The 24,527-nt window shown below is 34.6% G+C and overlaps 1 protein-coding gene and 1 pseudogene across 1 annotated transcript; one reads left to right on the forward strand and one right to left on the reverse strand.

Moving 5' to 3' along the window:
• Positions 1-7,104: 7,104 nt before the first annotated feature.
• On the reverse strand, positions 7,105-8,859 carry LOC147283158 (transcription factor JAMYB-like). The gene is made up of 3 exons (XM_086246561.1): positions 8,515-8,859; positions 8,061-8,190; positions 7,105-7,814 (listed from the first exon to the last, which is right to left on the reverse strand). The coding sequence occupies exons 1-3, from the start codon at positions 8,744-8,746 to the stop codon at positions 7,274-7,276; spliced, it is 903 nt and encodes a 300-aa protein (XP_086102687.1). The 5' UTR covers positions 8,747-8,859; the 3' UTR covers positions 7,105-7,273.
• A 1,872-nt stretch (positions 8,860-10,731) lies between these two features.
• Positions 10,732-19,685, forward strand: LOC147283159 (uncharacterized; annotated as a pseudogene).
• Positions 19,686-24,527: the final 4,842 nt, after the last annotated feature.

A 24,527-nucleotide genomic window follows, 5' to 3' on the forward strand; every position in this document is an offset into this window, starting at 1 on the left:
TTGACGAAATTTCGCTGTGACTATTGATACAGTGATACACTGATACCTCACTGATTGACTCCTCACTCAATCACTCCCAGCCTCATTTTCATCCACAGACTCAGATTTCTCTCTTCTCTCTGTCTTCTCCCCTACGCAAAAGATTTCTCTCTCTTCTCTCTCTCTCTCTCTCTCTCTCTCTCTCTCTCTCTCTCTCTCTCTCTCTTCACTCTGTCTTCTTAGCTTGCGGCAGCCCCTTGCCTCTTTCTCCGGCGTGACTCGTTGCAAAGTTTGTAACTTTCTTCCCCGGCGAGACCCCTGCAAGGTTTGTAAATTGTAAGTGCATGAGCTTGATTGAATATTGATGCCTAATATTGCGATTTGAATCTCTGAATCTCTGATCAAGAAATGAGTAGATTATAATCATTATATTGGAAAGTCTATATATGGTTCAGAGCCTCAGTCCCTCAACTCCCTCCGATGATGGCTTCATATACAGCCTGCAATTATTAATATATATAATTAATAATATTAAACGTTATTATATATACAGGCATACAGCTAGCTTCAGTATATACTGAAGCTAGCACTATATATAATAGCTACGTAATCATCAGTATGTATCGATAGGCTATAGTGCTTGTTTTTCTCTGCAATTTTAACTATGCACTCTAATAATGTTGTTACACACATCTTGGTGGCTATAAGTGAAGTGCTATCATATACATATATATTAATATATGGTAATATAATAATATTAATTGATATAGACTAGTCAAATGGTAAAAGTCTGTGTTCTTTCACTTCTTGGTATGCCATGCTGCAGCAAGCCAGCAACTTAGCTTTTATTTGATATTGATTAGTTAATTAACTTAATTCTACATTGATAATTTGATATAGATATTATTCTTATTAATCGATTATTTATTTATTTATACTAAATTTGAGGCTCTTGATGCAAGATCAGTATTTGCTAATATTGATGGGATTTGAAACATCTCACATCTGATTATTTTTATCCACCAAGATCTGAGGCGCCTCTCTCACAGTCTCACTCTCTATTTTTCATTTTTTTTATTTGCTTATTTGTAAAAGCTTATGAAGTTATGAAATTAACTAGTTTACTTCTAATTTTGCTGCTAATTATGCTCATATTATTCTAGGTACCCAAATAAATTTGGGTTCAAATTTGAAAATAGTTATTGACTGTGATTGTGTATATTTGGAAATAGGTACCCAAATACTTATTGTGATTGTGTATTTGTGTATATTTGGGGAAGGTTTAAATGTTTAATATGATTTTGGGTTTAAATTTGGGTTGATTTTGCATATTTGATTGTGATTGTATATATTTGATTGTGATTTTTCATATTTGATTGTGATTGTGTATTTCTGTATATTTGATTGTGATTTTGCATATTTGATTGTTATTATGATGATTGTGAATTTATTGATTGTGTATGTCTTTTGTTATTAGGTACTAATATGGATAGTGGAGGAAGAGTACGTGATTCAGCTTGGGAGCATGTACTTCCAAATCCGGCTAGTAAACAAGGTTCAATATCCAAATATTGTGGCCTTGTAATGAAGGGTGGTGGAGTGACAAGATTGAAATACCACCTTGCAGGTATGGATCCTAGAAGCAATGTGAAACGTTGCACTAGTGTCCCACCAGAGGTGTAACAATACATTGCAAACACCTTGGGATATAAACAACAACAAAGGAACAAGAAAGCAACACAAATAGAAGAGATTCAAGCAGAACTTCGCGAAGAAGGTCATATAAACTTGAGTGACAGTGACGACGACGACGATGATGATTATGATGATGATATGGGGCCTGAAGAGTGAAGAAATTTTCGAGCTGCAATTCGACAATCCAAAGCAGCACAATGGGATAAGGAACACCTACATAAAGTCCCGAATAGGGGACAAGGTTCTGGGTCTAGTAGTGGTTCACAGTTGAGAAGATGATCAAGCATGAGGGAATCACAACCAATATCCCCAGTAGCACCAAGCCTCTACAAGTCATCTAAAGCACGCCAAAAGAGTGCTAAAAATCTCTTCTGGAGGGTCAATCAAAGAGAAGATGCAGGGCTTGATAGCCAAGTTCTTCATCTACAAAAATGTTCCTCCTTCAAAAGCAGCATCTCATCATTTCAAAAACTTGGTTATAGGATGTCAGCAAGCAGGAGAAAAAGTGGAACCTCCATCACCCTATTAGATACAGAACGTATATTTGGAAAAGGAATTTAATGAAATGCAAGAGCATGTCAACAACTTGAAGAAGGATTGGGCAACTTATGGTTGCACAATCATGTCCGATGGTTGGACAGGTCCAACCAAGTTGTATATTATAAACTTCATCGCATACTTAAGAGGTAAGACTATAGTCCTTAAATCCGTTGATTCTTCAAATCGCATAAAGGATGCAAGATATATATATATATGGGCTACTGAAGGATGTAATGGAGGAGGTTGGACCGGACAATGTTGTTCAAGTTGTCACTGACAATGGTTCCGCATATGTCGCCGCAGGGAAGAAGTTAATGAAAAAATATAATGTGTGCTGGACGTCGTGTGCGGCACATTGCATTGATCTCATGTTCGAAGAGATTGGGAAGAACCAGTCGGTTGCTAAGGTGATAAAAAAGGCTCAAAAGATCACAAATTTTATTTACAACCATAACTAGTTGTTAGCAAAGATGCGTGAGATTTGTGGTGGAGATATTATTCGTCCTGGTCCCACCCGATTTCCTACCCACTATCTTGCATTGGATAGTTTGTATCGAAAGATGATTGGGTTGAAGCAATTGTTCACTTGTACTGATTGGGGCAATAGCAACTTCCGGCGAGGAGAAGCAAGACAACAGGTGGAATCTATAGTACTTGATCACTCATTTTGGCAACAGGTGCTTAAGATTTGCGGTTTGTTACAACCTCTATACCTAGTTTTACGTGTTGTTGATACAGAGGTGTATCCTACTATGAGATCCGTTTATGAGTTGATGCGTCGTGTAAAGGAAAAATTAGTACTTAAACACGGTGCATGGTGGGTGGTAAAAATCATTGATGATCGATGGTTTAAAACATTACAACACGATTTGCATGCCACAGGTAACCTAAATATGTTTAAATTAAATTAGTTCCGCATATTTTTTCATTGATCTAAGTTATTTAACTTTATATTATTGTTACTAAATATGTATTTTAATATTTACTTGATGCAGCCCACTATTTGAATCCTTGCTACCAATATAAAGAAGGCGTGGCAAATGATGGTGAACTTATTCGAGCTGTACACAATGTATATAAAACATTGGATCCTTATTCAACGGAAGTTGCCCAATTTGGAAATGAGATGAAAATAACTTGCCATAACACTTTAGTTTACTTTGTGAAAATAACTTGCCATAACACTTTGAAGAATTTGATTGTCTTAAGTTTTATATTTTGATGGATATTGTATGATTTGTATCTAGCTAACTTATTTCAAAGATAAGAAGAGAATGTTCGGAGAGCGAGCTGCAATTGCCGCTAGATCAAAAATGTCTCCTAATGAGTATACACCGTACTTTTATTAGTTGGATCAATTGAATGGTTGAACTTACACTCATAATTTTGTACAATTCAGGTGAATAGTGGATCATGTATGGGACTGATGCGCCTACTGTAAGAAAATTAGCCATCAAAGTTCTTTCACAAACGGTGTCATCATCCGCTTGTGAAAGAAACTGGAGCACTTTCGCTCTCATACGCACCAAGCAAAGAAATAGGCTTTCATATAGTAGGTTAGAAAAGATGGTCTATTGCTACTATAATATGAAGCTTGCAATTCGAGACAAACAAGCTGAGGAAGATCGTGTCGACAACTATGATCCACTGGATATGTTTGAAAATTGTTTGGGGGATGATGATGCAGAGGAAAACCAACTTTATCAGTGGATCAGGCCCATCCATATAGATGATGACGCAGGCAATCCAAATCCTGATGTTGCAGCTCAAGCACGCCAAGAAGGTATCAATGTGGAAAGAGTTCTTAATAAGGAGATGGGCCCTACTGAGAGTTTTGAGGAACTTATGCGAGGTCCAATAAATCACAACGAAAATGTTCCCACTAATCCTTCTCGATCAGGCAACTTTGACACAGGATTAGACACACCTACCAACAATGGAAGTAGAGGTGGTGGTGAGGGTGGTGGTAGAAATGAAGATAATAATGGAGATGATCAATACGATATCATTCGATTTACTGGCCAAGAAAACTACACCCATGCAACACAAGATGAGGATCATAAGAGTAGGCGTACAGAACGGGAAATTGGTGCCATTGGAAAGGACTACATTAATCGCAGGAAAAGAGGTAATGTGGGTATGATACTAGAAGAAGATGATTCGTTATCCACCACTTTTGGTTCTATGGGGGTAGGAGATGATAATTACAATTATGGGCAAAACTCTCTAATAGTCTACCCACCATATCCCTTTTACTTAGGTGAGTCTGGCAGTAGCTCTTCAAATGAGTATGGCTATGGGCAAATCCCACCACAAATCCCACCACAAATACCACCACAAATACCACCTCCTGATTCATACGGTTGGCATGTTGGGAATTATATGCAAAGTTATGCTAAAGATGTATCTTGGGGTGATTATTCTTCGCAGTTCACCTACTCTGGACATGATGATACTGAAGACAGCGAAAATTTTGAACCTACTAAAAACTCTATGTGGTATTGAATACTTATTTAATTCATGATTTAAAATTGTAATATAAATAAATTTGAGGTGTTATTTATATAATTATTAATTAGTGACCCATTTTTTTAACAGTATTTACCACCAGTGCGCATTATATCCACCTTATATCACATAAAACCTACTATATAATTTGGTTTCTTCAATGTTTTTTATCAATGTAGTAGATAATATGTTAAATAAGCATATGGTCAAGTTTCATTCAAAATTTTCATATTTTGATAGTAATTTCTGTCGTTTTTATCTAATTTTGTCGAAATCAAAATTTCCATGAAAATTTTAATCGAAACCGAAATTTTACTCCTTTTATCGAACACAGTTATATTGATCGATAGAAAAAAGGCAGATAAAATAAACGAAAGAAAATGTATGAATGGAAAGAAAATGATTACAATATTGAAAGTGATTAGAAAACTCTAAACCACCGTGTACTCCTAAAATTTTCTATCATAACATTGTCATTTGTCATATCGCACAGAAAAATCAGCTGCTCATCATTGAATATACTTAATTCAAGAACAAAAAGTAATTCCTTCGAAGACTATATATATTTGACTGATGGCGTCTGTGTTTAATTTCTTCTAGCAAATCTTCATATCTGGAACCCTTATATATCTTTATTCTTTACACGTCAAAATGAATTTAATAGGAAACAATATTTTGGCCAAGAGCAGTGAATCAATGAAGAACACGAGTGATAATGATATTATTGATTGCCTAGTTGTCCAACTATATTTTGCAATTAATTAAGAATAAAAATTCAAAATATGCAATGGATTACGACCATTTAAATGATTAATTAATTTGTTTGGTCTTTGACCAAAAACTTGCTTCAAGTGTTGCGGCCGTTAGTGCTTCTATTAAGGAAGCCGTACGTTGAATTAATCACAAAAACAAAAAAAAAATATGGCTGCTGCCAAATTTCAGTTTTCTTTCTTTCTACATTTATTCTAACGTCAAAGCATTGTCACGTTTACAATAATTCTGTATAATGTGCACTTATTATTGTCGCAGGCAAAGCGGCCCCACCCTCTGGTTCTAGAGGGGGGCAACTCACAAATTAAACACGCACAAATAAAAATGGAAATTTAACAACAAAAAAAGTAAATATTAACATCACCATCCAATCTTTATAAGACATAAATCTTCTTCTACCATAGAATTTTTTTAATTCTACATAAATGAAGATCTTTGGTTGAATAATTAATCTGATATGCAACCAAAAGCATATAAGTTATTAGAGAATCAACCAAATCAAATTTTTTATACTAAATTTTTAATTCTTAACTTCGATTTTTCTTGTCTTTCTCGTTAATTATATAAGGTTGTTAACTTATGGTTTTACATTGTTATATAATAATTTGGGGTCTTTTAGTGTATGTATTTGACATGTACTATACTATGTATTTGTGGTGATTCTTATAAACTTATCAAAGAAATATTAAAAAAATATAATAAATTACTCTCAATAACAAAAAATCCAAGATTAATTGGAAATTCACCTAAAAAATTAAGCTAAAGGCCATTCTATTTGTGTGCGTGTGTCCAGAGTGAGAAAAAGGTACCGAGTACTCGGCAAATGCAAATACATGCATATGCAGATTTTAGGTTGCAGATACAACTTGTAGGTTGCAGATGTAGTCTATGGATGCATATTTTAGGTTGCATATGTAGAGTTTAGGTTACAAATGCACATATTTTAAGTTCTAGATGCAGGTTTTAAGTTGCAGATACAAGCTGCATCAACATCTATTGAACGCTCGCTCGACGCTATTTTTGTCCAGCGAGGTAAGTTTTGGGCCGGGTGGACTATGGGTTAAAGTTCTTTATCAGTTTGGCCTTTTAAATAAAGTGCCCTAAAAAATAGTATTGGGTAATTGCATACCTAATGGGGTCCTCGTTTAATTGATAGAGCTATATTACTTTGGGGGAGCTTAATAAATTAGAGTAGATAACCAAAAATCAATTTGCAATAGGAGGAAAAGCCCAAGACCCTTATAAGCACTTATACAAGGTTACTCCAAATAAGTGAACAATTCATATTGAGTGAGCTCTAATCCATGTATGGTTGAAATTAGAGAATTTAACCCAAAACCAATTGATAATAGAAGGAGAAGCCCAAAACCCTTATAAGCACTTATACGTACAAAGTTATAATTTTTCAATGTAAAACAACACACTCTACATTGTTAAACAATTAACATAATTTTTCAATATGTAGGCCAATTAATAGATCACATTCACTCTAATATACACATACATCAAGCTAGCTAATACTGATTCACAAACTATTCATCTCCCTCGATCTCACTCTCTTAGATTGTGAAAAAAAAAAAAAAAAAAAAAAAAAAAGCTAACACTAATCAGTTGAATAACATGATACACATCAAAAAGCCAAAAGGTATAGATCTTTGTTGTGTGCACGAAATTAAGTTTGTCACATTTTGGAAGATTTACTAGTACATTAAGTACGTCACGCAAGGAAACTTATATGAATAGACCTCCATCCATTAACTCAGTACGACGTGCATATCGATCAGTCATCGCTAAGCTGTTGCTGCAAGAACCAAATGTTCTCTTCAATCCACAAGCTCTCCACTACCGAGTCCCCACCACTTGACCAATTCATATTGCTTTCTATTTGTTCAAAACCTTGGTAAAAACCCGACCCGTTTTCTGAACAATATTGACCGGTACCGCCCGGTGGATAACTAGTAATAGGGTCCAGAAATGAGCTAGCTTGGAGCTCCGATGAGTCCGAGGAAGCGGCTGCAGATATCTCGGGCACGAAATTCGGGTCAACCCAATACTGAGGGCCAGGTGCAGTAGTGACACCAGCTGGTGTATCAATGTTAGTAGTATATGTAGTTTGGGTGGGTTGACCCGATGGGGATTCGGGTGATGCCCGGATCCGTTCAATTAAGCGGGGTATCCAGACGTAATGCATGGCGTGTTGAAATTGCTTGCTGTTGACGTCACATTTGAGTTGCTTGGCGTGCTTTTGGACTCGGGTTCTCCAATAGTTCTTTATCTCATTGTCTGTTCTGCCAGGCAAGAATTCTGCTATCTTCGACCACCTAATTAATCGACTTCATTCATTAATTTCAAATAATTATAAAAGCATGCTTAAAAAAAAAGAAACAAAAAAAAAAATTTAAAAAGAAATAAATATAGCAGTCGTTGAGTAACCCAATTCGAAAGGCTGTGAATTTGCCACTTTGTACCATAGTTCAATCTCTCCTCCTCGAAATTCAAAAATAATAATAATAATAATAATAACAAAATTAAGGACTATAGACATGTATATCTGATGTATATAGTACCTGTTGCCCCAGCGAGAATGAAGTTGAAGAATCAAAAGCTGTTCTTCGAGGGTTATGTTTCCACGTCGAACATTTGGCCTCAAGTAGTTTAACCATCTTAATCTGCAGCTTTTACCACTTCGTTTCAGACCTGTATGAATTATATATACATATATAAGACTTTGTTAGTTAAAATTGATCATAACTAAGCCAACGGCATAGACTCAAATTAAAGAATTCTCTATTGTCAGAAAGAGAAATTCGGGATCAATGCAAGGTCTGAGATCGAGTTTATGACTTTCGAAACGTTGTCTCATATTTCGCATTCTTTCATCAGAAAAGCCCTATTACCCAATACCCAGCTAAATATTTTAGTTATATATATAAATAGTAATTAATGATATTCATTAAGGAATTAATAAAAGGAAGAAATTAACTTAATTATGCATGCATGGTAGAGGAATTAATGACCGACCTGCATGGCGAGCGAGGGAATTCCAGCGGCCTTCGCCGTGGATGTTGATGTGATGGATGAGAAGGGAGTCTTCCTCAACTGTCCATGGCCCTTTTCTTAAGCCCAGTACTTGATGATCTTCTTCTTCTAATTCACAGCTTGGTTGAATATCATCATATTGATCATAATCATCAGTTGCTGATGATGACCCATAACCTGTTTTCACGTACTGATCATCAACATTAATATCCATATGGGCTTTATATATATATATATAGCTTGGGAGAGAGAGAGAGCTACAAAGAATTCGGATTAGAATGGGATTATAGTGTGGAGGATAGAGAAACTGGATTTGTTGGGAGTTGGGATTACTTTAGCCTTATGAGATATGTGTTTAGATGAGAGGGCTTTATATAGGAATAGAGATTAGAGAGATAGAGGTAAGACTTAAGCTAGATTAGGAATGAGGACCGACAAGATTAGTACTATTCACTAAAGTAGAGACAGTGGCATTTGTTTTTTAAAAAACGAGGTCAGGTCAAGTAATTAATAAACAATTCATATTTGTAATTCTACAGAGACTGAAGCACCAAAGACACAAACTGCATGATGATCCAATTCTTTTTTAACGCTTTCGAGTTTGACCCTTTGACCCTTTCACCCATCAATTTTTCTCACGCGTACACACTACACACTGCATTTATACAATTAACTTGAATATTAAACTACAAACAACACCCTGCAACATGTTATTATATATATCTATAATTCTATATTAAACTACATGTTCCAGAATTAACTCATTTTATTATATATATGTTACACTGACACCATGTTAATATATATATGTTTTGTACCATGTGGAGAGAATGTGAAAGACATGCAATTCAAAGGTTCAATTTACAAATTTTGACCTACCAATTAATTAGCGCACTGATCTTCTCTCAAAACTATGATACATTAATGGTTTGGCTAGACAATAGGCATGCACCATAAACCCATAGCATTGGCGATTGGTCCATAGCTTGCCAACACTACGTACTAGGTATTGACTATTTTGTATTTATAAAGACTAATCCACAAACCCAGAAAGATTGTATATTGTGGTTTCAAATATCTTAGCATACAGTATGATCTGTTGCTGGATTTAGAGACCCTGCACCAAATTATACTACCGGCCACTTAATACTGCTTTATAAGATATTTTATTTTCGATCATAATATATCATTGGGTTGTTTTCAGTTTATAATTCAACATTTGTGTTCGGTGAGTTAGATAAGTGCTTAGAATTTTAGTGCACAAAGATGGTAATTAAGTCAATGGGGTGGCTGACGGGTTTCTAGACTCTTGCCAACTTCGTGAGAGTCAATGCATTCCTATTACCATGTTGACAAAATTAAGGAATATATATAATAGTCAACCCCAGTTCAGAAATTAATTTGGCGTCAACTGATCGATGAGACCCACGTACTCCTTACTGACTTAACCCATCAAATGATGATCAAAGCTAGCTAGCTAGGTTGGTTGAAGATAAATGTCACAATCCAATTAGAACCAACCTTAACCTTTACAAATTTTTTGTTTAAAAGAGAGAAAAAAACAAAAAAAACTAGAACGAAATGGGTAATTTATTGTTAGCTATAGCCTAGATTTTTTTTTTTTGGCTATTAGCAAAAAAATTTTTTTTTTTAAATTACATATTCCTCAATGAACTTTTCCATAATTTCAAGATAGTCACTATCCATCAAAATTGAAGAAAAAAAATTAAAGTAAGAGAAAAGAATCATTGCTACAAAGGAACAGTCACTAATTTTCCTCAAAGCGACAGAGAGCATTTTTCACACCAAGTAAGATATTTTTGTCAATAAGTCAACTTAGTTCCACCATTTTAGGAATAGAATATATAGAAAGTTTTATTATACTCTTTTATGTATATATTTACTTTCCTTATTTGTAAATATTGAACTTGATTCTAGAAAGCTGATTAGCAGGATAGCTTTTATATAAGTTACACTGAATGTGGAATAGAAAAGTATTCTGGCAAATTATATTTCTCTTTCTAATTTGACATGGTATCAGAGCAGGGACTGAAAATCCTCCTAGCTCTTTCCTTTTTCTTCTGCTAAGTTCATCTTTTTTCTTCATCGATCTCCACCATGGTCAATGAACATAGCTCGATTGGGGGTTCATCTGATGCCTCCAATCCATTTTTTATTCATCATTCTGATCACCCCGTAATGGTCCTTGTCTCCAAACCTCTTAACAAAGACAATTACGCTACCTGGTGCCAATCCATAAGGATCTCTTTGAGTGCCAAACACAAACTCGGTTTTGTCAACGACACTGTGAAAGCTTCTTCTGGAAAATCCAAGGCAGATGATCATGCTTCATGGAAACGTTGCAATGATTTGATCCTTTCCTAGATCCTGAATCCCTTGAGCCAGATATTACTGACAGTGTCATCTACTCAACAACGGCTCATGAGATTTGGCAGGACCTTCGAGAACGTCTTTCTCAAAGTAACGCTCCACGAATTTTTCAGATTCAACGCACCCTCGTTGCTTTTACACAAGACCAATTATCTGTGGCTGCCTATTATACAAAATTGAAGGGCTTGTGGGATGCGTTGGCCTCCTACAATGATCTTCCATCCTGTACTTGTGGTGCCGCAAAATGACATGTTGACCATGACGAGAGCAACAAACTGATGTAGTTTCTAATGAGATTGAATGAATCCTACAGTGCCGTGTGCGGTCAAGTCCTTATGATGAATTCATTGCCAACTTTGCAACAAGCTTATTCCTTGATCTCTCAAGAGGAGAAGCAGTGTGAATTGGGTGCTTCTCGTGAGACTTCAGAATCGGCATCCATGGTTGTTCGCCAAGGCTCATAGCCGAAATCAGATTTTTCTTCTTCTGGTCCCAAGCTGCTGCATTGTTCCCATTACGATCGAGATCACCACACAATTGAGACGTGTTATAAATTGCACGGGATCCCACCTGGACACCGTCTCCATAAGCCCACCAAGTCACATCGTGGTGGTGGTCGTAGCAATCGCAGTGGTGGATCTTCCTCTGCTAATAATGTGATTGATGGCCCTTATGTCCAGGAATTAAAATCAGCCATGCCCGGACTTTCTGATACTCAGTTTCAACAAATACTTTCTATTATGAATACTAAAGAAACTGAGCAATCAGCTGCTCCTCAGGCCAATGCCGCAGGGACTTCCACAGGTTTGTTTCAATCATCACCACACCTTCGTCAATGGATAATCGACAGCGGTGCGACGGACCATATTACATCTTCATCGCATATATTCACTCACAATTTCAAGAATAATACATTGCCGCCAGTTATCATGCCTAGTGGAGAACAAGCTTCGATTATTTCCACAGGCAGTTTATCATTAAATTCATCCATATCTATGCAAGATGTATTATGTGTACCAACTTTCAAAGTTGATTTGATGTCCGTGAGTAGAATTACTAGAGGATTGAATTGTTTAGTAACCTTTTTTCTTTCTTGGTGTCTTCTGCAGGACTTGGCTACGAAGAAGACGATTGGTTTGGGTAGGCAACATGAAAGGCTTTATTACATGGTGGCGTTGGCATCTTCCAGACCAAAACCCGTCATCACACCTTCTTGCAATGTTGTTCGATCACTTACTAAGCTCTGGCATCGTCGTTTGGGTCATCCATCTTCTTCTAGATTAGAGTTTATGCCAAAAATTTATTACATTTTCCTTTTAAATTGAATAATGCTTGTGATGTTTGTTCTCTCGCCAAGCAGAGTCGTCTTCCTTTCAGTAGTAGTTCTATTTCAACAACTAAACCTTTTAGTCTTATTCACTGTGATATTTGGGGGCCTTGTAAAACAGCCTCTTTTTCTAGAGCAAGATATTTCTTAACAATTGTTGATGATTATTCTAGGTTTACTTGAATCTTCCTTATGCATCATAAACATGAGACACAACATCTTCTTAAAACTTTTTTCTCCCTTGTTCAAACACAATTTCATTCCCAGGTTCAAACACTTCGAGTGGACAATGGGGGATAATTTTTTTCTTTGCGCAATTTCTTCAACGAAAATGGCATTGTTTATCAGCATTCTTGTGTCTACACGCCTCAACAAAATGGCGTTGTCGAACGAAAGCACTGCCATATACTTGAGATGGCAAGGGCTTTATGTTTTCAGGCACATTTGCCTTTATCCTTTTGGGGGGACTGTGTGCTTACTGCTGTACACCTCATCAATCGGCTTACAACACCAATCTTTTCCAAACAAACATCTTTTGAACTTCTTTTTGCCAAGCCACCCACTTTCTCTCATTTTTGGGTTTTTGGGTGTCTTGTCTATGCTACTGAAGTTCATGTGTCTCACAAATTTGATTCTCGTGCCAAGAAATGTATTTTTATTGGTTATCCTTTGGGTCAAAAGGCCTATAAACTTTATGATCTTGCCACTCATAAAATCTTTAAAAGTCGTGACATTGTTTTCCACGAAACAATTTTTCCCTTCCAGCCCGTCTCACCCATTCCCTCTTCTCGTCCACATTTTGTTTTGCCCAACACCACAACTGAATCCCTTCTCCATGCATCATCTCATTCTCCTCTTGAAAACCCAGAACCGGCCAGTCCTTCCTCTCTTGTTTCTTCTTCTCTACTCGCTCCACCAAGCCCGGCCTCCACTCATGTCCGACATATTTCCCCAGCTTCTCCCATTGCTTCACCACCTGCGCCTGATCTCCGCCGCTCTCAACGTCCACATAATCCTCCGACTCATCTTCAGGACTTTGTTTGCTCGCAATTCATGTTGCCTCCTCCAACCTAGTCGTCGTCTTTGTCAGCAGGTCCTACTAAAGGTACTCGGTTTCCTCTTTGTAATTATTTGTCTTATCATCGCTACTCATCGTCGCATTTTTCCTTTATTGGTACCATTAGCAAGGCTATGGAGCTCCGTTCTTATGCTGAGGCCGCTTCTCATTCTCACTGGCAAGAGGCTATGCGTTCAAAGTTGCAAGCCTTGGAACATAATCACACTTGGACCCTTACATCTCTTCCTCCTGGCAAGGTTCCTATTGGTTGTCGTTGGGTTTTACAAAATCAAACATCGTTCTGATGGCACCATTGAGCGTTATAAAGCTCGTTTGGTCGCTAAGGGATATATTCAGCTGGAAGGTATTGATTATCATGATACTTTTTCTCCAACTGCAAAGATGATTATTGTCCGTTGTTTACTCACTCTTGCAGCTTCTAGGCATTGGTCTCTTCATCAGTTGGATGTTAACAATGCTTTTCTTCATGGTGATCTCCATGAGGAAATCTACATGTCTCCTCCTCCTGGTCTTCAGCGACAGAGGGAACATTTAGTATGTCGCTTCAACAAATTGTTGTATGGTTTGAAGCAGGTCTCGCCAATGGTTTGCGAAATTTTCTGAGGCTATTCAGGCTGCTGGTTATGTTCAGTACAAGGCTAATTATTCTCTCTTCACATGTCACCAAGGGAAATCTTTTACAGCTCTCTTGATATATATTGATGACATTGTGATTACAGGGAATGATGATACTGCTATTTTATCTCTTAAAAAGTTCTTACACAGTCGTTTTCGTATCAAAGACCTTGGTGACTTAAAATATTTTTTGGGTATTGAGGTGTCCCGATCAAAGAAAGGTATCTCTATTTCACAACAGAAATATACCCTTGAAATTTTAAAAGATGGTGGTTTTCTGGGCGTACGTCCAGTCAATTTTCCAATGGAGCAAAATTCTAAACTTTCGGACACAGGTGACCTTCTCAAAGATCCTTCCAAATTCAGAAGACTAGTAGGGCGATTAATTTATCTCACAATTACCAGGCCTGATATCACTTATTCAGTTCATATGTTGAGTAGGTTCATGCATGAGCCACGTAAACCTCATATGGAGGCAGCCCTGCGAGTCTTGAGATACCTCAAAAACACACTAGGACAAGGTCTTTTCTTTTCATCTCACAACGAATTGGTTTTGCGCGCTTATTCTGATTCTGATTGGGCAAAATGTCCAACCACTCGACGGTCTACAACCGGTTACTATGTGTTTTTAGGGTCTTCTCTAATTTCTTGGAGGACAAAGAGACAAAAGACAATCTCTCTTTCTTCAGCTAAAGCAGAGTACAGGGCCATGACAAGTGCTTGTTGTGAATTGACATGGCTTCGTTCTTTACTGAAAGATTTATTCTTGCAGCATTCTAGTCCTGCTTTAATGCATTGTGATAATAAGGCAGCTTTGCACATAGCTGCTAATCCTGTTTTTCATGAGAGAACCAGACATATTGAAATGGGCTGCCATTTCATCAGGGACAAGGTACAAGATGGTTCAACAGTTACAAAACATGTTTCCTCATCACACCAACTAGCTGATGTGTTTACAAAGCCATTGGGAAAAGATGTTTTCTCAACTATGCTGTGCAAGTTGGGAGTTTTGACATCCACTCTCCAACTTGAGGGGGAGTGTCGATAAGTCAACTTAGTTCCACCATTTTAGGAATAGAATATAGGAAGTTTTATTATATATACTCTTTTATGTATATATTTACTTTCCTTGTTTGTAAATATTGAACTTGATTCTAGAAAGCTGATTAGTAGGATAGCTTTTGTATAAGTTACATTGAACGTGGAATAGAAAAGTATTCTGGCAATATTATATTTCTCTTTCTAATTTGACAATTTTGAAGCTCAAAAGGCAAGTATGAAACTCATTTTTTATGTTTTAAATCCATAATTTGATTCTAAATGACAAATATCATTCATTAAGATTACAATTAATCATTTTTCCAAATTAGTAACTTTATGATAGTGTGCAAAACCAACAAAACAACACACAAAATCAAAAACATTAAACCGTGATTGTCTAAAAAACCAAAACATTGACTGTATAAGAGTATACAAAAACAACAAAAATGCAAAAAATGCAAAGATTGAACTTGATTCTAGAAAGCTGATTAGCAGGATAGCTTTTGTATAAGTTACATTGAACGTGGAATAGAAAAGTATTCTGCCAATATTATATTTCTTTTTCTAATTTGACAATTTTGAAGCTCAAAAGGCAAGTATGAAACTCATTTTTTATGTTTTAAATCCATAATTTGATTCTAAATGACAAATATCATTCATTAAGCTTACAATTAATCATTTTTCCAAATTAGTAACTTTATGATAGTGTGCAAAACCAACAAAACAACACACAAAATCAAAAACATTAAACCGTGATTGTCTAAAAAACCAAAACTTTGACTGTATAAGAGTATACAAAAACAACAAAAATGCAAAAAATGGAGACAAGTATGAAAAACATAAGAAACAAACATCTGGAAACACCAAAATAGTACTGGAGAATTTTATGTAAATTAAGCAGTGAAAAAACCTGGAAAAGAATCATTTTCAAATATAAACTCAATCAGTCATTGTACAACAGAATCTAAAAATATATAAATATAAAATCAGTTCAAAACAACAATAAAAACATCTAGATAGACTTTGCAAACATCTATATATCAAACTTCAATAGTGCAAAAAATTGAAAACCCTGACTCAAATATACCTAAGTCTTCTAAGGCATCTCAAACTCGCGTACGTGCAGTGAGCTTCTAGTGGAGTTAGGGTTCAAATCAAGATCAAGAGTCATCTTTTTGTAGGATTTAGGTACAGATTGAGAGAGCTAAGAAGAAGATGATGTCGATGCACAGAGAGGGTTGTGTTAGTGAATTAAATGATCTTCTCTCTATGACAAAACCTAGGATATGTTGTTTGAGTGTCTAAAATTTAGTGACACTTAATGAAATGCTCGGGCTGATCGATCTACCAGTTTTTTTAAATTGTTCCCTACAATAGTATTAGCAAATAACCATTGTGTGGTAATTTAATTACATGATAAACCAACAAGCCCAAAACCATTGGATTATATGCATGCATACGACGTAATAACCGTTGTGTGGCAAAACTATGAGGTCCTAGGATTCTCCCATAATTGATTTTGAGCTTACAATATTTTTCTGAAATTTAGTTAATTAAGGTCAATATGATTTTATTTATTATTTTTACAAAATTGGGAAATACAATTCTAGATGTTCCCAGATTTATTCGGTTAGACTTTTGTCGTTGGGTAATTGAAGTGAGACCTTGATTTCACAGTACTCGAAGATATGGATCCAACGAGATTGAGATCATAATTATCCAACACCCAGATTAATTATAGTCAATTTTGGAAGCACCCGGATTGAAGAAAAATAGGTAAACAAGCACTTTTTCAAATATAAACAATTATTCGGAGAAAACATGTAAATGGTTGGAAAAACCAAGATCAATAGGAAAACAGTATCGAACGTCACATACGTCACCGTACTACAGATTTTGCATTGAGAGAATGGATAATTTTAGGTGAATTTCAAAAATAATTAGAGAAAACATGAAAATTAAGTAGAAAAGAAAAAGGAAAATGGGGATCATGATCTCCACCGTCCATTTGATATGATCGGACGGTGGGGTGCACCCCAAGAATCTCCCAGCCAGGTGAAGGGAGAGCCCGGCAAGACACGTGCCAACCACCCTAGCCCTGCCGAGCGCTCGACAAGAACCACCAAGGGCTCGATGGAGCACTTCCTTTCCTATAAACACCTAGACCCTCCCTCTCATTTTTCACACCTCATTCCGGATTTGAGACTCTCTCTCTCTAAATCGGCTCTCTCTCTAGGGTTTTAATGCTTAAATCTCTTTCTTGAGAGATACCACTAGTTGGCAATCTCTTAGTTTCAAAATTTGTTCTTCCCTTGAAACAAGCTTCATTTCGAAGTAGTTCATAGTTTAATTTTTAGTCGGGTTGTCCTATAAGTGCTTATTAAGGTTTTGCACTAAGGACATACCAATCAAATTAACATTAGACACACTATGCCTCATCGGTTTTATAATTAAAGAACGAATATATGATATTTTTTTTTTAATCTTCTTTACACTTTTTTTTCCTAGTCTTGAAAGAATTTAATATTTTAAAGTATATATCTTTAATTAATTGATCAACGATGATACCTTAAAGTATATATTGAGACCCATGCTTCAATTATAACTCTCAAGTTTTGGGCTCCTGCTTCTTGGTATTTTAGGTTTCAACTCTTGAGGGTAGCCCAAAACTCGATGGATAAAACTTAAAAGGAAAAAAAACATTTTTAGTCCCTGTGTTTTACTTAGAATACATATTTGGTCCATGTGGTTTCAAAACTCCACATTTGATCCTTGTATTTTATGTTATTTGCAATATGAGGACAATTTTAACAAAATCAAATTTTCAGTTTTTATTTGAAAATCAAATTGAGTTACATGCATGATTTTTTGTCATTTTTGGGTAAAACTGACGAGTTTATACAAGTCATTTTTTAATTTCAGAAAAATTTTCATGTTGATTATAAAATGTCATAAACTTGCAAACAATATAAAACACAGTGACCAAATACGGAGTTTTGGAACCACGTGGACCAAATATGTTTTGGAGATAAAACAGGGACTAAAAGTTATTTTTTCCTAAACTTAAAATATAATCTCGAGCAATGATTCTATACCAAAAAATATTGAATCCTACCAAGAATGGAAATACAAAATGACAAAAAGTCATGAAAAAATCCTTATATATATATATATATAATTATCAACTATATATACTTTTTGATAATCAGTAAAATTCCTATTTCTTCGGTCGTGCATAGAAAAAAATTAGGCTCAAGTACATGCAAATACATCTACAAATTATATGAGGTATTTCCAGTTGGTCCACGAATAAAAAAATTTCAAATTCATATATTAACTAACGAAAACTTACAATATAACACGTTCGTCAAGGTTTATGTCCAAAAAATTGTTAAATGACACTCTGGACATGGTTGATGTGGCATTTTTAACGACATGGACACCAAATTATGCCTTATGGCCAAAAAACAATAAAAAGTATCAAAACTTATAAAAATGAAAAATAGAAATAAAACTTAAAAACTAAAAAAATTTGAAATCACCCCGTAAATCCCTCACCCACCCACCATCCTCCCACTATATCATTAAAAATGCCACATCAGCTATGTCCAGTGTGACATTTAATGTTTTTTTGGACGGAAATCTTAACGGATATGCTATATTATAAGTTTTCATTAGTTAATGTATAGCATGAAGATCATATAATATTTCAATTGAACTACCAAATTTAAATTTAGTTTTTTAGATTAGGTCACAAATATGTTAGCTTCTTTGATTTAAGCCTTTCCATTTGACATTTTTGTCATTTGGCCCACATATGATGGGTGTTAGTTAAAAATTAAAATTTATAAAGTTTTGACAAAATTGCCCTTGAGGCTTTTATATTATCTTGAAAATTTGCTAATGTAGTCTCAACTTCATATTAGTTGTGACTGTACGACACTTAGTACTTCAAATTTAGTTGTGACTGAACAACAGTCACATCTAAGTTGTGAGACAGTCACAGTTAAGTTGTGACTTAATTGAAATTTTTTTTAGAGAAATTATACTACAATATAGTATAAACAAATGTCAAAACAATACTTTTACTCAAAATATTACATAGTATAGTGGTGTGAGTTGTCTCTTTCAATTTACCAAGACAGTCACAGTTAAGTTGTGACTGGATTGATTTTTTTTTTTTAATACAATATAGTATAAATTAATGTAATATTTGTGATGTAATATTATTTTTATTTTTTTATTGTAGTGGCATATGATGTAATATTTGTAAATTCTAATACCTTTTACTTTATTATTTTGTTTAACTTTTCAACTAACACCTAATCTAAAATGCTATTTAGTTTTAGTACCTAAACTAAAAATTTATTGAAATTTAATAGTTAAAATCAAGAATTAATTAATCTGGGCTACACTTTACTTATTGTTTGTAACATGTAATACACATATTTATAATATTTAACAATTTGGTCACTTTATTGTAGCATCTTGGTTAGTTGGCTTCACTCCACTCTCTCTCATCCTCCAAAGCCGAAAAACATGTCAAGTTCCTCATTATAACAATGCCCAGAGAGTTATCAGGGAAGCCAGCTCCACCCCCATGCCTTCCTTATCAGTAGCAAGTTTTTGATTTTTTTTTGTTTAGCACAGTTTCTGAAACTGCAATTTCAGTGGTGTAGAACACTTGATATGGATTCTTGATTTTTGTTTGTTTAGCTCAGTTTCTGAAACTGCAATTGCAAAACTGCAATTTCAGTGGTGTAGAATACTTTATATGAGTATTTTCTGAAACTCTAGATCCAGTTATGTTAAGTGACTCAAAAGAATGTTAGAAAAGAAAATAAAGAAAAAAAAAACTTGAAACAAATGCTTTTTTGTTTAGGATTTAGACATTTTAGCTGAAATTGTAGAGGTTGACAAAAAAAAAAGAAAAGAAAAAGCTGAAAGTGTAAATATATGAACCAGTTCAATTAATTAGAGTGACCACTAGTACCCAGTTTCTTTGATGAAGATTTCGCCCTCTGCAACATAGCAGAGAGATGGACAGAGGAGAGAAGAGAGATAAAGGGAGAGGGAGGGAGGGAGGGAAGAAGAGAGGGGGAGAGAGAAAGGGTTTGATACAAACTGAGAACAAGAACACCCAGATCTAGAGAATGTGGCCCGCAAAGGAATTATGAGGCTTTGAGTGTGTTTGAGTAATAAAAAAATGTGTCAATACCTAATAATTAATGGACTATAAAATCAATGGACCTTTTTGGTATTTGGTAAAATTCGGTTTTTATCAAAAGAGGTCAACTTTTTTGCAGTATTTTATTTTGGCCGCATTTTTGGTTTTCGGATTGGAAAAAATATTAACTAAAACAAAAAAAGCAAAAAGTCGGCAAAATATCGGCCAATTCGATAAAAACGATAAAAAAAAGGTTAATTACAAAAATATACATCAACTCTATACCACTTTCACTTTAGTACCTCATGTTTAAAAAGTTGCATTAGAGTACCTCAACTACGAAATCTCATCAACTAAGTACGTACGTTCGTTACTCTAGCCGTCAAGAAATTTGTTAACTGCTGACATGGCATATGCAGACCCCATTACTAACGGTTGACTTAGCTTTTAAAAATTTACATGTGAAAAAAATAATAAAAAAAGAATTAAATATTAAAAAAATTTATATAAAATATAAAAATAAATAATTGATTTTTATTTTTTTAAGAAAAAGAAGAAACAGAAAAAAAAAAACAAAAACAAAAACAAAAAAAATTTAGAACCCAACAACCCGCAGCCCACACCGTCCTCCCTCTCCCTCCCCCTCACCCAACATATTGATCACTAAAACAAAAAAGAAGAAAGTTGACTAAAAATGGGTCGATTCCGTAAAAATGGTATATATAAAAAAATAAAAATAAAAAAAAATAAAAAAAAGACGACGCACGAGAGGGAGCCCTTAATTACTTTTCAACTTTCTAGAATGTTTAATTCGTTTTTTACATTTTTTTTTTTTTTCCAAACCCCGTCCCATTCTTTTTGTTTCATGGTCTTTCCATTCTACATTTCTACTCACCACGCTTCTGTTGCCCAGCAACGGTCATAATTAATCTACAAATAAATAAGGTTTGGCTCCTGCTTTCGAGGTTGTAGAGTGAGTATTTACAGTCAATATTCTGATTAGGTTCTAATTATGACGACTTCATGTGTACGTATGATTGTGTAGTTGTGGTATATGATTCTATTTCATATACTTTAGCTTAATTGATTAATTAGTGTTATCCACTAAGTTAAAGATACAGACCAACTATACACCTTCATTGACAAAGAAGTCATTGATTTCTAATCTAAACCAACAGAATGCAATGAGAAGATTCTGGGCATTTTTGTTAGAGCATTCACAAATTTCCTCCTCTAAGGAGAGACAGCTAGCTAGGATTAAAGAATAATAATATTATTATTCTTTAACAAGAGCTATTAAAGTTTAGCAAAATAGGGTCAAAAGAAGTCCATTGAGACATGATTCCTTGTGCAGTTATATTCGTACTTCCTCAAAGGAGACTAGAAGGAAGAAAGGCCGACAAGGACCACCACACATTTCTTGCCTCTTTCTAAACACTAGCTAATTTTTTTTGTAAGGAACCGTATTCCTAATTGAACTTGTTTGTCATTTTATGGCCTAAGAGGTCGAGAGCAAAATCTAGGTCATTCGTTTGCTTAAATTGTGAAGGAACTCATGCATGACCTAATTAATTAAGCTGATCTACGTACGTTAACATAGAAAGTAAAATATTGAAATGAAGTGTTTTTTGCACCTCAAATCAAATTTTAATCAAACAATATGGGTTCGAGTAAGGAATCTCTTCTCAGCCTGAGTTGTTTCTTTTTTTTAATTTGGGAACAAGACTTTTCAATAATCAAACAAAAATATAAAGAAAACTTAAAATAATATCATGCAAAAAATTAAAGAACTCGAAAATAACAGTAGAAAAAGTGAATGAGACTTGTATTGAAATTGAAAATGAAATAGCAAAACACATAAAGGAGATTGAAAGTGTATACATTGAACATAATTTTTTATTGAAATGAAATTGGAAGACAAAAACATGAATTAAAATTGTGTAGGAATGAGATAATTGCATAAAGTAAAATTAACTAACAAGAGTAGTACGTGAAGATTAAGAACCAAGAACAATGAGACAATTGCATAATATATTAGCTTCTAATATAATATATTAGTGTAAAATTATTCCAATTGAGTAAAAAAGAGTCAATTAACTTAATGCATGTTAGTGTAAAATTATTCCAGTTGAGTAAAAAAGAGTCAAATTATTCCATACACAGGAAAACCCATAAGAGAAAAGCGTAGTCAAAAGTTTGATTAGATAAATACTTGCAATGGATTAGATGGAATTTTACCAATGGAAACGAATGGTGTAGGTGGAATAATCCACAAAAGCCCACATACTTTGGTTGACGAAATCTAATACTTGTAGTGAAAACTGAGTGGAAGTGTTTGTGGCTTCCGGCTTTTTCATGACAAATGATTCACACACAAATGAGTCCAAGTTAATTACGCTCCCCAAGGCTTGAACCTAGTAATCGATCATATTGCACTACCATTAATATTCAAATTTCTTTCACTAACTTTGTAATTCCCTAAATGAAATGTCGATACACATGTACGTGTTTTATGTATCTTATCTTTTAACAATAATGAGAAGGAAAAATATTTTGTGCCCTATTATGACACAAGATCTATATGCCATAATCTAATATGCCAAAATTATTTTGCACATCATTATTTATTTGACACATTAAAATAATACCATTACTGATAAAAGACCATATTACCCAATTCAAATATAATTCAACTTTATTAATAAAGAGATATGTATTGCTTATCTTATTTATTCTTAAGTCAATTTAACTCCTCTCTTGTGATTTGGACCGTGAATTTCCGAAGCGCCATTAGACCATGTTCACCAACAATTTTCTTCTTGTTTTCTCTGTTCAATAAAATTTTATCTGTACTCATAGTATTGCTTGATAATTTCAAATTAATTGAGTGCAATTTATTTAGCCGAAAAACAGGTAGGCCAAATGATCTATCGATGGCTTCTTTCTCTTTTGTTGGATCTGCATCAAGATAGTCAAAAGGAGATAATACAACAACCAAATATGACAACTGCAGCACACTAAAACACTCATTGATCAAGAATTTTTAAACAATTTTCTTTCTCTTTTGTTGGATTCTTCTGATTAAATATTGTTTACTGATTCCTTTGAGTTGAGTGCAAAGATATGAAAGAAGAAAAAAACACTCATTGGTCAAAAATCCATTGTTGGACATAATTGGAGAGTTATGCTTGCAGGAGGAAATAACTTTGAATTATGGAGAAGATGCAATACAGATATATATGTTATTAATTAAGTAATAATTTTAACAATTAGAATTTTTTTGGGTAATATAGTCTTTTAAAAATAATTATATTAATATGATATGCTATATAAATAGCGATGTGGCAAAATTATTTTGTCACATCAGATTAGGGCACTCTAGCACTCCCATAATGAGAATTAGAGTGAGGTTATATTTGATTAAGTGAAATACTGCCATGAGTTGAATTTGTAAACTTAATTTGATAAACAAATTTAATGAGTATAATAGTATTCATTCGATAGATGTTTTGTTTTATTTCCACCCTACATTAGCTCAGAGTGCAACTACTATGTCGAATGATACAAAGTCTTACATGAATAAGACTGAGGAACAGTTGAGTGCTACAACAAGAGCTATCTCTAGTTTGGAAGCCCAATTGGAACAAGTGACTTCAACTTTGGATAAAGTGGTGACGGGTACATAAGTTCCTAATAAAGCTGAAGCAATCAAAACTATGAGAAGTGGAAGAGTTATTGATAATAGACTGGGCATTACTTGTCGCACCTCAAACCCCTGGTATACCACAGGGGCACCTTTCTTGAATTTCCCAAAAAATCAACACCTAAGAATCCGACATTAATCCCCCAGGAAACTCAAGGCGGGTAAAACCTTTTATATTTAAATGAACCGAGTTAGATCAGAGTATTCATTACACAACAGGATCTTTTAAGAAAATAATAAGATAAAAATAAATAAGTAAATAAAAATTAACCAACCCGATGGGGGTGAAATAGTTAAATCACCACTCAAGGAGGGAATTACCAAAGTATAGTATAACCTAAATAAGTTTACTAACTAATTAAGATGTAAGTAAAACATTGTTCGAACTCATCCCAAACGAGAATAATATAAGGAAAACCATTGGAAGACAAACAACTGCAAGACAAAAGACATGAGCAATGAGACCTTAGGACACAAGACAAGAGATTCCAAAGCTGCGCACCTCTCAATCAAGATCGTCACCAAGAGGCAAATTTGCATAAGCAAGAGAAAGGAACACAAAACAAAAAAAAGTAAGGGATAAGTATCACATATGATCATTGCTTTCCCTCAGGAAACCTTGCTAGGTTTGAAAACCTTTAAACCTTTACCAATGAAAGATGGTTTTCCAAAA

The sequence above is a fragment of the Dryas octopetala genome, chromosome 6 (genome assembly GCF_963921425.1).
Source record: "Dryas octopetala chromosome 6, drDryOcto1.1, whole genome shotgun sequence".
In the NCBI taxonomy this organism is placed as follows: domain Eukaryota; kingdom Viridiplantae; phylum Streptophyta; class Magnoliopsida; order Rosales; family Rosaceae; genus Dryas; species Dryas octopetala.

What these genes read in the sequence shown, in the direction of transcription:
- LOC147283158 (XM_086246561.1), bottom strand. Translation starts at nt 8,746, where the DNA reads ATGGATATTAATGTTGATGATCAGTACGTGAAAACAGGTTATGGGTCA. An exon ending in TTCCCTCGCTCGCCATGCAG is followed by an intron (nt 8,191 to 8,514) that starts GTCGGTCATTAA and finishes TAATTCATACAG; the next exon opens with GTCTGAAACGAAGTGGTAAA. An exon ending in CATTCTCGCTGGGGCAACAG is followed by an intron (nt 7,815 to 8,060) that starts GTACTATATACA and finishes TCGATTAATTAG; the next exon opens with GTGGTCGAAGATAGCAGAAT.